Source organism: Nerophis ophidion, linkage group LG12 (genome assembly GCF_033978795.1).
Source record: "Nerophis ophidion isolate RoL-2023_Sa linkage group LG12, RoL_Noph_v1.0, whole genome shotgun sequence".
NCBI classification, from domain to species: Eukaryota; Metazoa; Chordata; class Actinopteri; order Syngnathiformes; family Syngnathidae; genus Nerophis; species Nerophis ophidion.
The window spans coordinates 41,157,680-41,171,924 of NC_084622.1; the positions used below are offsets into that span (position 1 = coordinate 41,157,680).

At 37.6% G+C, this 14,245-nt stretch overlaps 1 protein-coding gene across 1 annotated transcript in view; it reads left to right on the top strand.

Moving 5' to 3' along the window:
- LOC133563443 (pyruvate dehydrogenase protein X component, mitochondrial-like) overlaps positions 1-14,245 on the top strand; it is a 41,737-nt gene that overhangs the window by 12,642 nt on the left and 14,850 nt on the right. The window contains exons 5-6 of the mRNA XM_061917569.1: positions 6,459-6,643; positions 9,929-10,027. Coding sequence (XP_061773553.1) covers positions 6,459-6,643; positions 9,929-10,027 — 284 coding nt within the window. The remainder of the gene's footprint in view (positions 1-6,458; positions 6,644-9,928; positions 10,028-14,245) is intronic.

Here is a 14,245-nt window from a genome sequence, read left to right on the forward strand (position 1 = left end):
GTGTGTGTGTGTGTGTGTGTGTGTGTGTGTGTGTGTGTGTGTGTGTGTGTGTGTGTGTGCGTGTGCGTGTGCGTGCGTGGTTGATGATAAAACCCCACCAATGTACTACCATATTTTGTAACCACAGAGTATACTGTAATAGCTATTATTGTGTTAACTGTGCTATTCTAAGCAGCTTTTTATGTGTTTGTGAGGTCACTGTTATATGTTTGGCCAAATGCCTAGAATGATAACTTAATAGACGCCAAAGGAGACAGGATAGACTTGGTTATCATATTGAAGTCGGGGGGTGGGTCACAAGTACTGTGACCAGAGATTACTAAATCTCATCCTGCTCTGACTGTTTGCTCTACCCTGACCCAAGGTTTTTTAATCATGGATCTGCCATGGGTACAATCAATCACAGACTGTCGAAACTGACAGGGTCGCAATGACAGCAAAACACAAAGCTTCTCAACATATATCTACGTCAATACAGTTCTCACTGAAATACAAATATTTTATATATTATACTTTATCACTGATGACGTGTCCAAGCATCCCCGTGAGGTGTATTCAAGTTCACACTTAATATTACCTTGACTCTAAAAAAATACCTATGTTCAAGTAAAGGTGACCAAAATGTAAGCGCTACAGCCCAAGCAACACAATGTGTGAAAGTTGATCACTGTACAGAACTCAGCAGTTTAGGCTCTCTGGGCTTAAAACTGTTGCCAAGATAGGAATATATTCGGGAGAACTTTCAAGTCGTGGTTGTGTTGAGGGCTGCTATTTCTTACACTGGACTTTGTGACAGCGTAAGACAAAGTTAATTGCTGCTAGCCATTCACGATTGCCACAGGCAGCACAGTTTGTAATCAGCTCCCTCACACAATACTTGACACCATGATTGTGGTACGTAACAGCAATAACATTGATCGTATTGGGAGGCGTAACATGAATGTAATGAGAAATTAACTCCCCAGAATGCTCATTTATACAGCTGAAGTTTGAACCTATTTATCTCTACGCCCCTCGCATTGGCTGACTGACCTCGACATAGGAGGCTATCGATATTGCACAAATCGAAACCAAAATTAACCATTGTCGTTGTGGGCCAATCACTTTTGACTTTTGCCAGAGATATTAAGTAGAATGACTAATGATAAAGGATTTTTGAACTTATGGCAGATTGTTGTCATTATTTTTCTCCTTATGTAAATGTTTTGCAAATTTTAGCAACAGTAGTATCATGTATAATTTTGAGCTGTGATCCAAAGTTTTGGATATGCGGGGCAGTAGTGCCTGCTAGTTGGAGCAAGATCAAGACAGAAGAGTGAGTTGCTGATCCGCCTGGGCTGAATTAATGCGTGGAGTGTGTCTTGGCTGAATTAATGCGTGGAGTGTGTCTTGCTATAAAGTATAAAGTGCTCCCTTGTAGGTGCCAATAAAAGGTTAATTTGTACAATCACTTTGTAATCGTCATTCCACCGACATTACAGTATTTATACTCATATCTACAAACCCCGTTTCCTTATGAGTTGGGAAATTGTGTTGGATGTAAATATAAACAGAATACAATGATTTGCAAATCCTATTCAACCCATATTCAGTTGAATGCACTACAAAGACAAGATATTTGATGTTCAAACTCATACACTTTATTTTTTATTTTTTTTGCAAATAATAATTAACTTAGGATTTCATGGCTGCAACCTGTGGCAATGTAGTTGGGAAAGGGCATGTTCACCACTGTGTTACATCACCTTTTCTTTTAACAACACTCAATAAACGTTTGGGAACTGAGGAAACTAATTGTTGAAGCTTTGAAAGTGGGATTCTTTCTCATTCTTGTTTTATGACGAGCTTTAGTCGTTCAACAGTCGGAGGTCTCCGCTGTCGTATTTTACGCTTCATAATGCGCCACACATTTTCCATGGGAGACAGGTCTGGACCGCAGGCAGTCAGGAAAGTACCCGCACTCTTTTACCACGAAACCACGCTGTTGTAACACGTGGCTTGGCATTTTCTTGCTATAATAAGCAGGGGCGTCCATGATAATGTTGCTTGGATGACAACATATGTTGCTCCAAAACCTGTATGGACCATTCAGCATTAATGGTGCCTTCACAGTTGTGTAAGTTACCCATGCCTTGGGCACTAATACACCCCCCCACCATCACAGATGCAGGCTTTTGAACTTTGTGCCTATAACAATCCGGGTGGTTATTTTTCTCTTTGTTCCGGAGGACACCTCATCCACAGTTTCCAAATATAATTTGAAATGTGTACTCGTCAAACCACAGAACACTTTTCCACTTTGCATCAGTCCATCTTAGATGAGCTTGGGCCCAGCGAATCCAAGGGCGTTCCTTGGTGTTGTTGATGAATGGGTTTTGCTTTGCATAGCAGAGTTTTAACTTGCACTTACAGATGTAGCAACCAACTGTAGTTACTGACAGTGGTTTTATTAAGTGTTCCTGGGCCCATGTGGTGATATCCTTTACACACTGATGTCGGTTTTTGATGCAGTACCGCCTGAGGGGTCAAAGGTCTGTAATATCATCGCTTACGTGCAGTGATTTCCCCAGATTCTCTGAACCTTTTGATAATTTTACGGACCGTAGATGGTAAAATCCCTAAATTCCTTGCAATAACTTTTTGAAAAATTTTGTTCTAAAACTGTTCGACAATTTGCTTAGAAATTGGTGACCCTCGCCCTATCCTTGTTTGTGAATTACTTAGCATTTCATGGAAGCTGCTTGTATACCGAATCATGGCACCCACCTGTTCGCAATTAACTTGCACACCTGTGGGATGTTCCAAATAAGTGTTTGATGAGCATTTCTCAACTTTATCAGTATTTATTGCCACCTGTCCCAACTTCTTTGTCACGTGTTGCTGGCATCAAATTCTAAAGTTAATGATTATTTGCAAAAAAAAAATGTTTATCAGTTTGAACATCAAATATGTTGTCTTTGTAGCATATGCAACTGAATATGGGTTGAAAATGATTTCTAAATCATAGTATTCCGTTTATATTTACACCTAACTCAATTCCCCAACTCATATAGAAATGGGGTTTGTAACACAACTGCGTACATATGTTAAGTGCACAAAGTGTACAAAATGAGTGTGCTTTCTAGATACGTAATTTAAGTGCACTTAAGTGCACATCTTAAATGCACAAGTTTAGTGTGCAAATTAAGTTTACTCAGTAAATACACAATATACTGAGTGCACTAAGAACACAAGTTAAGCTCTTGAAGTCGTGAACACTCTTAATTTACAGATTAAATCTGATGCAGGTGTTTGGAAAACGAAATTTACAGGGTAATTCCATTCTTTTTTTATTCTCAGTTTTGAGTTATTCCAAATGTTTTACACTGCTTAATCAAAAAATTAAGCAGTTATTGACTTCCACAATTGATTTTCTTGATTTATTGTAATGCTTCTCAAAGCCAGAAAGTTGCCATTTGAAATTAATATAGTTTTGCATCACGTCTGTTTTCTGCGTTGAAAAAAATCACGATCAGGAAAACATGAAAATTGAAAAAAAAAAGTATTAATATGCTATCAGTGACACCCCCACCTAGAGAGTAACCAAGATGCACACTTTTAACTTGTGAACACGCCCCTCGCATCTGCTTCTCTCTCCTCAGCCTCACATTAGCTGCTCTCGATACTACGGCTAAACCCTCAATCACGGCGCACATCATGCAAAGCGCGTCTTGCAGACGCGCTTTGCATGATGTGCAGAAAAATCACTGAGTTGCAACATTGCATAAAGGTTGCAACGCGTCGGACATTTATTGGTGTCCAACATCAAACAACTCTTCTCTCAATCATGGTCATTAGCGCTCGTCTTTGACGGGACGCTAATAAGCCAAATATTATAGTCCAAGTTGTGTAAATGGTAAATAAAAACAGAATACAATAATTTGCAAATTATTTTAATCTTATATTCAATTGGATGCACTGCAAAGACAAGATATTTCATGTTCTAACTGAGAAATGTATTTTTGTTTTGCAAATAATCATTAACTTAGAACTTAATGGCATTAACATATTACTAAAAGTTGGCACAGCGGCCTTTTTACCACTGTGTTACATGGTATTTCCTTTTGAAGAACACTCAGTAAATGTTTGGGAACTGAGGAGGCTGATTTTTTAAGCTTTTCAGGTGGAATTCTTTCCCATTCGTGCTTGATGTACAGCTCAAATCAGTGTTTTTCAGATGGGGGTATGCGTATACCTGGGGGTACTTGAAGGTATGCCATGTATGCAATGCACCACACATTTTCAACATTTTGGACTACAGGCAGGCCAGTCTAGTACCCACACTCTTTTACAAAGTCCACAGTTTCCAAAAACAATTTAAAATGTGGACTCGTCAGACAGACACAGAACACTTATTCCACTTTGCATCGATCTATCTTAGTTGAGCTCAGGCCCAGCAATGCTGTCGGCAATTCTGGGTGTTGTTGATAAATGGCGTTCACTTTGCATAGTAGAGTTTTAACTTACACTTACAGATGAAGCGACGCACTGCAGTTACTCACAGTCGTTTTCTGAAATGTTCCTGAGCCGATGTGGTGATATCCTTAACACACTAATGTCGATTTCTGATGCAGTACCGCCTGAGGAATCGAAGCTCACGGGCATTGCCGCTTATGTGCAGTGATTTCTCTAGATTTCTAGATTCTCTCAATCTTTTGATAACATTACGGACTGTAGATGGTGAAATCCCTAAATTCCTTGCAAAAGGTCGTTAAGAAATGTTCTTAAACTGTTCGACAATTTGCTCATGCATTTGTTCACAATTTGGTGAACCTCGCACCATCGCTTTTTGTTGATGACTGAGCATTTCATGGAAGCATCTTGTACACCCAGTCATGGCACCCACTTGTTCCCATTTAGCCTGTTCACCTGTGGGATGTTTCAAATAAGTGTTTAATGAGCATTCCTCAACATTCTCAGTCTTTTTTGCCACTAATATTTGCAAAAAATAACAAAAGTTTACCAGTTCGAACGTTAAGTATATTGTCTTTGCAGTGTATTCAATTGAGGGTTGGTTGAAAAGGATTTGCAAATTATTGTATTCTGTTTTATTTATTATTTACAGAATGTGCCAACTTCTGCTATATCTATATATAGCATGCTCTGCGTGGAGTTGGTCTCTGCATCGGTGGGCAGGTGGCATTTGTGACTCAACATGCCGCGGTGATGACTCGCCTCACAGTGACAGTGGTTGGAAATAGCTTTTGTCTTGTCGGGAGATTGAACTGCCTGCGTTCTGTCGAATTTGGCAGTTTCCTCGAAAAGTACTCGTAATATGTCCATAAATATACAATGTGATCTTTCTCACGCTGTATTTGTCTGTGTGCTTACTGGTCGGACAATACAATTAAATAAACACAATTTAAAATCACTATTTACTTGTACACGAGACGAGGCCCACAAAGTAGCTGGCAGGAATCAAAACTGAAAGTTAACTTGACGTGTGTGCAGAGCACGCACACATTCTCCCCTACTAACCCCTTACGCCGTTACTTCATAACACCATTAAGTGAGATGTGTGTTACAGTGGGTACATAGCTCACTAAACAGGGTGAGCTTATTATGTGTGTATCTCAATTCTAAAGTGTGCTATTCTGTTGAAAGGTGGAAAATATTACTCCAGCAGTTCAGTGTTTCTGTTTGCCTCTGTGGCGTTTCTGTGTCGCAGACTTGACGGGTTATTGTTACTTGGCTGCTGCTACTTATGTGGAGTGTTTAGCGCACTTCCACACCTGGCCTTTTGTTGCTTTTGTAATGCACACTTGTGGTGGTGCTCTGCATGTTTGGATCTTCTAGAAAATATCATGCCTGGAATAAGCTTTGCCTTTTGTGACTGAATGTATTTATTAATAACTGAGTAATTGCATGACGTAATAAAGTTTTAAAGCGTACCCCATAGAAATTCAGTAAGACTCAGCACCAAAAATATGGAAATATGAATACATTAACTTTTACATCCTTGTGTGGTCTGAATACTCTGCAAGTATAACGAGTTTGTAGCCTACCTGATAATGCCAAATCACAGTCCAAATTTTAAACCACTTTGCAAATCACCTGCTGTGTTGACTGGCAACAACACTCAACTAAGACATTTTGAAAGCAAATGAAGTGCAGCAGCCACTGAATTAGACATGGCCTTTAAGTTAGAATGACAACTATTGATCAATTGAAAACGTCCAGTAGACCGTGGAGAGACTAATAAAAGGCACACAGTGGATCTTGATCAGTGGTGACAGCAAGCATAAAAACTCATTCATTTTACTACACAAGAACATAGTATGTTTTGGCCAGGTGGTCAGTAAGCTATAAAACAATGTGTTAATTATATTAGTCTTTATTTTATTCATATTTGTGATGATAATTTTTTGCCAATGTTTTTCCCCTTTAATTGAAAATGACTTTTCTCACCATCATTGCAGATAGAGGAGGGAAGCCGCAACGTGCGCCTGGGAACTCTCATTGCCGTTATGGTGGAGGAAGGACAAGACTGGAAACAAGTTGAGATTCCTTCACCAGATGCTGTAATTACTCCATCTGCAGCTCCATCTGAAACTGTTGTGCCCCCTGCCTTTCCTTCGCCACCAAAAACAGTCACCTCAGGACCGTAAGTGTTGCCTTATGATATCTACAAGTCCTTTCTTGTACTTGTAATTTCTTGTTTTATCCATCATGACTAATGTACTCCAGCAGTCAAAACAAAAGTAAAAACTTCATATTTGTGGGGTAATTTTATATGGGGAAACTGTGTATATACACACACTCCCAATCAAAATTTTGAAGTACCAGCAAGTGGAAAAACAAGTTGACTTTATATACTTAATTTTGTTTCATTCTATCTATTATACCAGATCCAATTGTATGTACAATCTACAAAGAATGTGAAAATACATTCTAAACATCACAAAATGCCACAAATTCAGTCGGCTGTTTGGAATATTCAACTCCGAATATCTTTGGCAATTTTTAGATTCTACGTCACTGTAGAAACGCTTCTGACCATATTATCAGATCAGTCATACTGGAAATACAAAAAAATTGTAAAGAGATGTGCTGCTTATTATTCACAATCCTTATGTAAGACAAAAACACATATTTGGCTTTTTTAATTCATTCGAAATTGTAAACAAATAGCTAACAACTGAGTCAACAGATCAAGGGTCCTCCATTTCACCCATTATATCCGCTCTAAAACATCCAGAAACTGCCACAAATAGTCCATTTACATGTTGTGACCTAAAAATCAACCAACTATGAGCAATGTTGTTGTTATAATTGCCAACCTATTGTTAGTGACCTAATGTTAGTTTACGCTGCTATTGTTGTTACACTAAGCCGGCGGCTGCTTCTGCTTTGTCTCAAACTTGCTAAAAGTTAATTATAGGTTATAATTCATGCATTGTGTTGTCCTGAAGTCAACTGTTAATATTATTCACGTAATTACATGATAATATTTTGTATTAGTAACTGCAATGCTTTAATTTGGAGTTAAAGTTATTTATATTTATTGTACGCTATAAAAGGCAAACAGCAGTTAGATGATGTCCCTTCCGCTAAATTACTTCCTGTTGTTTGACTTCCGGTATTTGTTCAAAAGCTAGAGATACATGTTGTGGTCTTCTGTAGTACTTTCTGTTGCCATCCTACACAGAGCGGCGAAGAAGCAATGTCTTTTTCACCATCTTGTCTATGAAGGAATTGTCAAAAGTAAATGGTCAAGCTTACAACGACGTTCTCTTCATTGACAAGATGGTGAAAAAGGCTTTGCTTCTTCGCCGCTTTGTGTAGGATGGCAACAGAAAGTACTACAGAAGACCACAACATGTATCTCTAGCTTTGGAACAAATACCGGAAGTCAAACAACAGGAAGTAATTTAGCGGAAGTGACATCATCTAACTGCTGTTTTCCTTTTATAGCGTACAATAAATGTAAACCACTTTAACTCCAAATTAAAGCATTGCAGTTACTAATACAAAATATTATCAAGTAATACAAAAATATTATCATGTAATTACGTAAATAATATTAACAGTTGACTTCAGGACAACACACTCCCCGCCTGGCCTATGTGAGGCCACTAAGATCACCAAATAACTCTAGTCTTTGGGCAGGAGTAAAACAACTTCTGTTACTGGTCTCAAAAATGTTTTTGGGGTTCCTTGGTCTGTAGTCTTCACTTCGACCTTCCTGACCAAATTGTCGATCCCGGGGAACGTGGCGGTGACCATGGGCATAGGCCAGTAGTTACGAGCAGCTTGCTTGTCCTAGAAGAGAACTAGGGCGTTTTTACACGTCTCACGAGAACACTAAATGCATCTTTTACCTTTTAGAAAAAAATGTGGCCATGGACCAAGAGGCTGGTCGACTTTCATATCATCTGAGATGTTGAAAAAAACGGAAGTTACTACAACTTTTTTTAGGCATCGCAGCAACAGTGGAACTATGAAAGTGTTTGTTTCATAATTTTTTATTATGGTTAGTTTGTTTGTTTAGCACCTAGCAATGCTACTGATGCTTTAGTGTAACAATAAAGCTGTATCGGTTTAGCACTTGCCTTCTAAAATGTATTGCTCATCCCCTTTCTGTTCGGTCTCAAAATTATAAGGTACTGAATCATAATTTTTCCAAAAGTAATCGTTGTTGGTTTTCACAAAGTCTTGTTGATTAGCATTGTGATTAATGGAGAAGGGATCTGTGGTTTCTAGTTGTACGTCACGGATCATGTAACTGGCTTACTGATTAACTCTCTAAATGGCTCGGGAGTCTCTGTGAGATTGATATTTTTTTATCTGTTAATTCACAAACTTTGAAAGTATTTTAATGTCTTAAATCTGTTATGTATGATAATAGCTTCAATATAGAGACAACTTGTTTTCCCACTCTACTGGTATTTTAAGACTGGTTGAAAAATTGTAAGAATGTGCATTTTGCAACATTTCACCCTATGGAGATTTTAGGTAAAGCGTCAAAATGGCACACAAATTAAATAAAAAAAGCGATTGGAGAAACACTTAGACAAACTTTATTGATCCACAGGGGAAATTGTCCAACACAGTAGCTCAGTTACAACGGATGGAAAGGGTAAGGATGGGAAGGATGATGCAGGTATAAAATAGACAAAAAATATACCATAGTTGCAGTATAAAATATAACATATTGTTTTATAATTATGCTTTATAATATATGCTGATATATTATAGAGAAACAGAAATATAAAGTATCCAGATAAAAAGAGAAAAAACATTTTGAGCAGGCAATTCATTGATAGCAATTTAACTCCAATATGCTGTCTGTCAGCTGATGAACAGTTTCAGACTAAAGCCTTAATGAGCCAAAGCCAAAATGTCAATTTTTTCTAACTGGTGTTTATATTTTGATTAACACTGTATTATTGTTTTTATATTAGCCAAAGCTGTGCAACCTTAATTTTTGGTTTGACTAAATACAGTCAAATCATTGTGTGAAGACTTGTTATTGTATGACATGCCCATTGTAATTACAAGACTTCGATGTTCTCCATACCAGAATAACAATTGTCATGTTGAAAACACCTTGTGTGTCCAGAACAAAAATGCTGATTTTTCAAAATTACTGTCTACTCCTGTTTACACAATAGATACCTTTAGAGAAGGACTTACACCAGAACAAATGAGTATATTTGTTATGCAAACATTTTGGGCTGAGCCTGTTGACAGATCCAGAGTTGTAAATTTGGCATTACCTTATTACGGTTGCAAGCGAGGAAAAATACCTCTGCTGCGCTATTATAGATATGTTTTCTATCTACAGGTAAGCATTTATCAGATTGCAAATCTCTGTAATAGGCTTAAAATAAAAGTGGAATATAAATAGAATATAAAATGCTATAAGAAATATGTATTTGTTTTCCAGGTTACGGCTTAGCCCGGCAGCAAGACACATCCTGGATACCCATGGCATTGATCCAAAATTGGCCACTCCCACTGGACCAAGAGGACTAATCACTAAGGAGTAATTGAATTATTCTCAAATACTTAGTTCAGATTATTTTCTTAAAAGATGAGAGGTGACTAGAACTGAAATTTAACAATTTATTCCATAAAACAGGAGTAACTGCATACAACAGAAACACCTGGCCTGGAGAGATGGTGTAGAGCTACCAAGAAGTAGAAGCAATCTCTAAAATAGTTATCTGTTTTTTGCATGTATTTGACCACATAATGTGCCTTAACAGCAGGAATCGAAACCGAAACTAAAAAATTGACATATGTGCCTCACGCACAAAAAAGCAACACCCCCCCCCCCCCCCCCCCCCCCCCCCCCCCCCCCCCCCCCCAGTGTACGGGAGATGGGACAAACCACATGTAAGTGTCAAAATACAAAAAAATACTGTAACTACTTGGGAAATCTGACTAATTTAATGCATGGAAACGTAGTGAGTGTGTGACAGTAGGTATTCACACACTGTGTGTATATGTGTATATATATATATATATATACATATATATATATATATATATATATGTATATATATATATATATGTATATATGTATGTCTTGATTGGATTATCCAGAGAATAGTGCTCGATACCGTGGTAGAGCGCAATATATATATATATATATATATTTATTTTTTATTATTATTATTTTTTTTTATAATTAAAATTTTTTTTTTTTTTTTTACTTTCACATAACCATTTTTTTGTTGCTTTTGTAAATTTTTACACATTCTGGGAATAGGTCCCTGGACACAGGGGGACTTTTAGACTTTTAGGGCGAACCCCAATAATTCAAAATGAGTAGTAGATCGTTGTATTACAATTCTCTGAAATTAATGATTTAAGGAAGTAGTTTGAATTTAGTGTTGATTCTCTTACAATGTCAATCACACTCACCATAAATATATATATTTTTAAGTTTTCTTAGCCAATCTCGGTCATGGATGATTGTATCGGAATTAGCAGCATAATATCTGGATCAAACATTTCAGCCATCAGTAAAATGTACCTGTTCTTGCTTTCCATACTATACCATTACCCCACTACTACAATTGGCCACTTAAAACATTGTTGACATCAGCAAACCACATCGCACACACTACACCATACACACAGTCTGCTATATGCTCTGAACAGTAAAAACGGGTTTAATTGGTGAAGAGAACATCTCTCCAAAGTACCAGGCGCCATCAAATGTGGCATTTGCCCAATCAATTTGGGTATGACAGCGAACTATAATCAGGTTTAAACCCCGGATTAGGACGACAAACATCCAGAGCACTACCGAAACATTTTCTGACAGTTTGTGTAGACATTATTGTGATAGAAACCGAGCAGCTGTCCGGACAGGGTTGTCTCAGACGACCTTGGAGGTGCAGATGTTAAATATGGAGGTCCTGGTCTGGTTTTGTTACATGTGGTTGTAAGGCTGGTTGGATGTGCCATGAGATTATATAGAAAACTTTCTGAGACAGTCATTTATAGACATTCAATTCACAGCATTTCTATTCTTACATCTGTGGCATTGTGCTGTAACAAAACTCCACAATTTGGAGTGGCCTCTTGTCATGGCCTGCCTAAAGCACACTTGTGCAATAATGATGTCTAAGCAGCATCTTCATATGCATTACAGGTGGATGGATTAATTTGGCAAGGGAGTATTGCTCATTAACACAGACTTAGACAGATTTGTCATCAATATATGAGAGGAATAGGCCTTTTGTTTACAAATTTGTGGTGGGTATTTACACACAGCTACCAAAATAATACACCCATGGTAAAATACAGCTAAAGGCTCCAATGCATAAACTCTTAAACAAGGAAACGATAGGATTATACAAAGCAGATTCCTGCTTGGGTCTAATCCTATACTGTCCTACCTGTCAGTATTTTATTCCATATCCGACAAGTCACCCAGGAATATCTAAAACATAAATCCAAACCTGCCATCGGTAATCAGATGCTCAATTACTATATTGTGCATGAACAACAGCCCATTGTCACTCAAAATGTTAATGAACTCTGTTACAGCTCGTTACCGCAGTGTGAATACACAAGCAAGTCAGACTTTATTTTTCCAAAAGGCTCAGTTTACTATGATTTTTCTACTCGCTATCTTATATTTATTCTCTCATAACCCTTTGCGCATTGCAAAGCAAGGTAAGTGAAGTTAAAGGAAGTCAGCGCTGTTGTCTCTGATGTCCACAATAACCTGACTCACACAGGATGTTTAGTGTCACCTCTACTCATATTTTACAGAAGTATATCATTCTTATATCCCCTTAACACCCAGTCTGTGGGCCCTAGCCCAAAGGGTCAGTTCAAGCTAAATCAAACTACAATTAACCCATGTTTAAGCAAATCTTCACCACAATGAAAGATTGAAGATACAAATATAATAGGAAAATAGTTGTCAATAATTGTAATGCATGTCCATTATATGGACATATATATGTTAAGCAAGATGTAACCCACTTGAGTAATTGAGTAGTTTTTTTTTTTTTTACTGTACTGGTAAGCTATTGTTTAACTTTATTATGCACATGCTCCGTTTTTGTTTTTTTTGCATGTTCTGCAATTATTTGATATGGGTCACCAATGGATAAGCATAGAAAACTTTTAAGCACACAAATGTATATTGTATACTTGTTTCTTTTACAAAACAATGATACTTACATGTTTTCAAACTATCACAGTCAATTGTTGCAAATAGCAAATGTGAATTTCACAAATTAATTAACCGGTTTAGCAATGCATTCTCAAATATTTTCTGTTGCGCCCCTCAGGAAGAAGGAAAATATTTTGCAACCCCCTTTCTTCACCGTGACTATAAGTAGTAAAAGTTTTTGGAAATAAATTGGTTAGAACTATATCCCTGCATAACAATGTCAGCTTATTAACATTAAAGGAACCAACACACTGGTCTTTCCTCATCTCCCACCGTGGTTACAGTGAAGGAATATGCTTCATCCTATTCTCGTACGGCAAAAAAAGCATGTTCCCCGAGGTCACACAGGCCAGCCACACTATCTGTGAAGGACTGCCTTTAAGGAAGGATGTTATTGCTGAGATCCATTCCTCAACTTATTGTAAGCCAGGGAAACTTTCCTTATATAGAGGTTGCAAAAATATTACACGCAACCTTAAGTGTTTACAGTTTTCCAGAAGTGTCGTAATGTTCCCTTTTTTCCCTTTTAATATTCTACTTACCATCAGAGAGTTTTTCATACACACTCTTTTCTTCAACTGTCTGGACAAATGCGTGTCAGTGTTTTGCTATTTTTTAAAGGTAAAATATTGTTTACCTATTTTTCCAAGGGGGGACTTCCATGTTTCCACAATGCCTTTACAAACAAAAACGTCCATCAGTACGGAAGCAAGGAGATTGTGTGCTGCAGGAAATGTAAGGATGCAGGAACAAGGGAGGGGAAAAAAGGCCAAGGACTGACAGCATGGTTAGGTCAGAGGCAGCTGGTCAAGACAGAAGATTGGATGCATGTTTGTACATTTGGCCAAGTGCACAGGATTGAAACTGACATTTTACACACAGGTGCACTAGATACAAAAATGGTCATACTTGTGTTTACCTTTTTTTATTTAAAAACTCACCAATGCTTGACTTAACAATATTTCTTCGTCACCTTTCTCTCACTTATTTGTGCAACAGTTTGAAATGAGTAAAATCTGCAATCTGACAAGAAATAGATTGTACTTAATCCGAATAAATAAGTACTAATGGTTGTAGTGTTACTCATTCTCACAGCAGTCTTGCATGGTTACAGTCATCATAGATGGCTATCTTTCACTGAGTCAAATATTCATGGAAGAAAAGGAACAGACCACATCTCCTCAGTGGCGTGTCCAGACTTTTTTTTTTCCACGGTTGGCACAGTCCGTCTACCCCAGGAGCAGCTGTATAATAGTTTGCAATGGTTACCACCACCTAGTATGGAGTGCATCTTCTTATAAGACAATTGCTGACTAGTACCAGTAGAGTGAGAAAAACAAGTTGACTTTATATGATTGTGTTTAATTGTATTCATTAAACCTTTGCACATTGTATTTACAATCCGCAATGTGTGTAGAAATACTGTCTAAACATCACAAAATGCCACAAATTCAGTCGGCTATTTTTAATATTGCGCTTCAAATATCATATAGCAATTTCTGTAGATTCTATGTCACTGTAGTAACATTCCACACTCCGACCAAATAATCAGATGAGTAATAC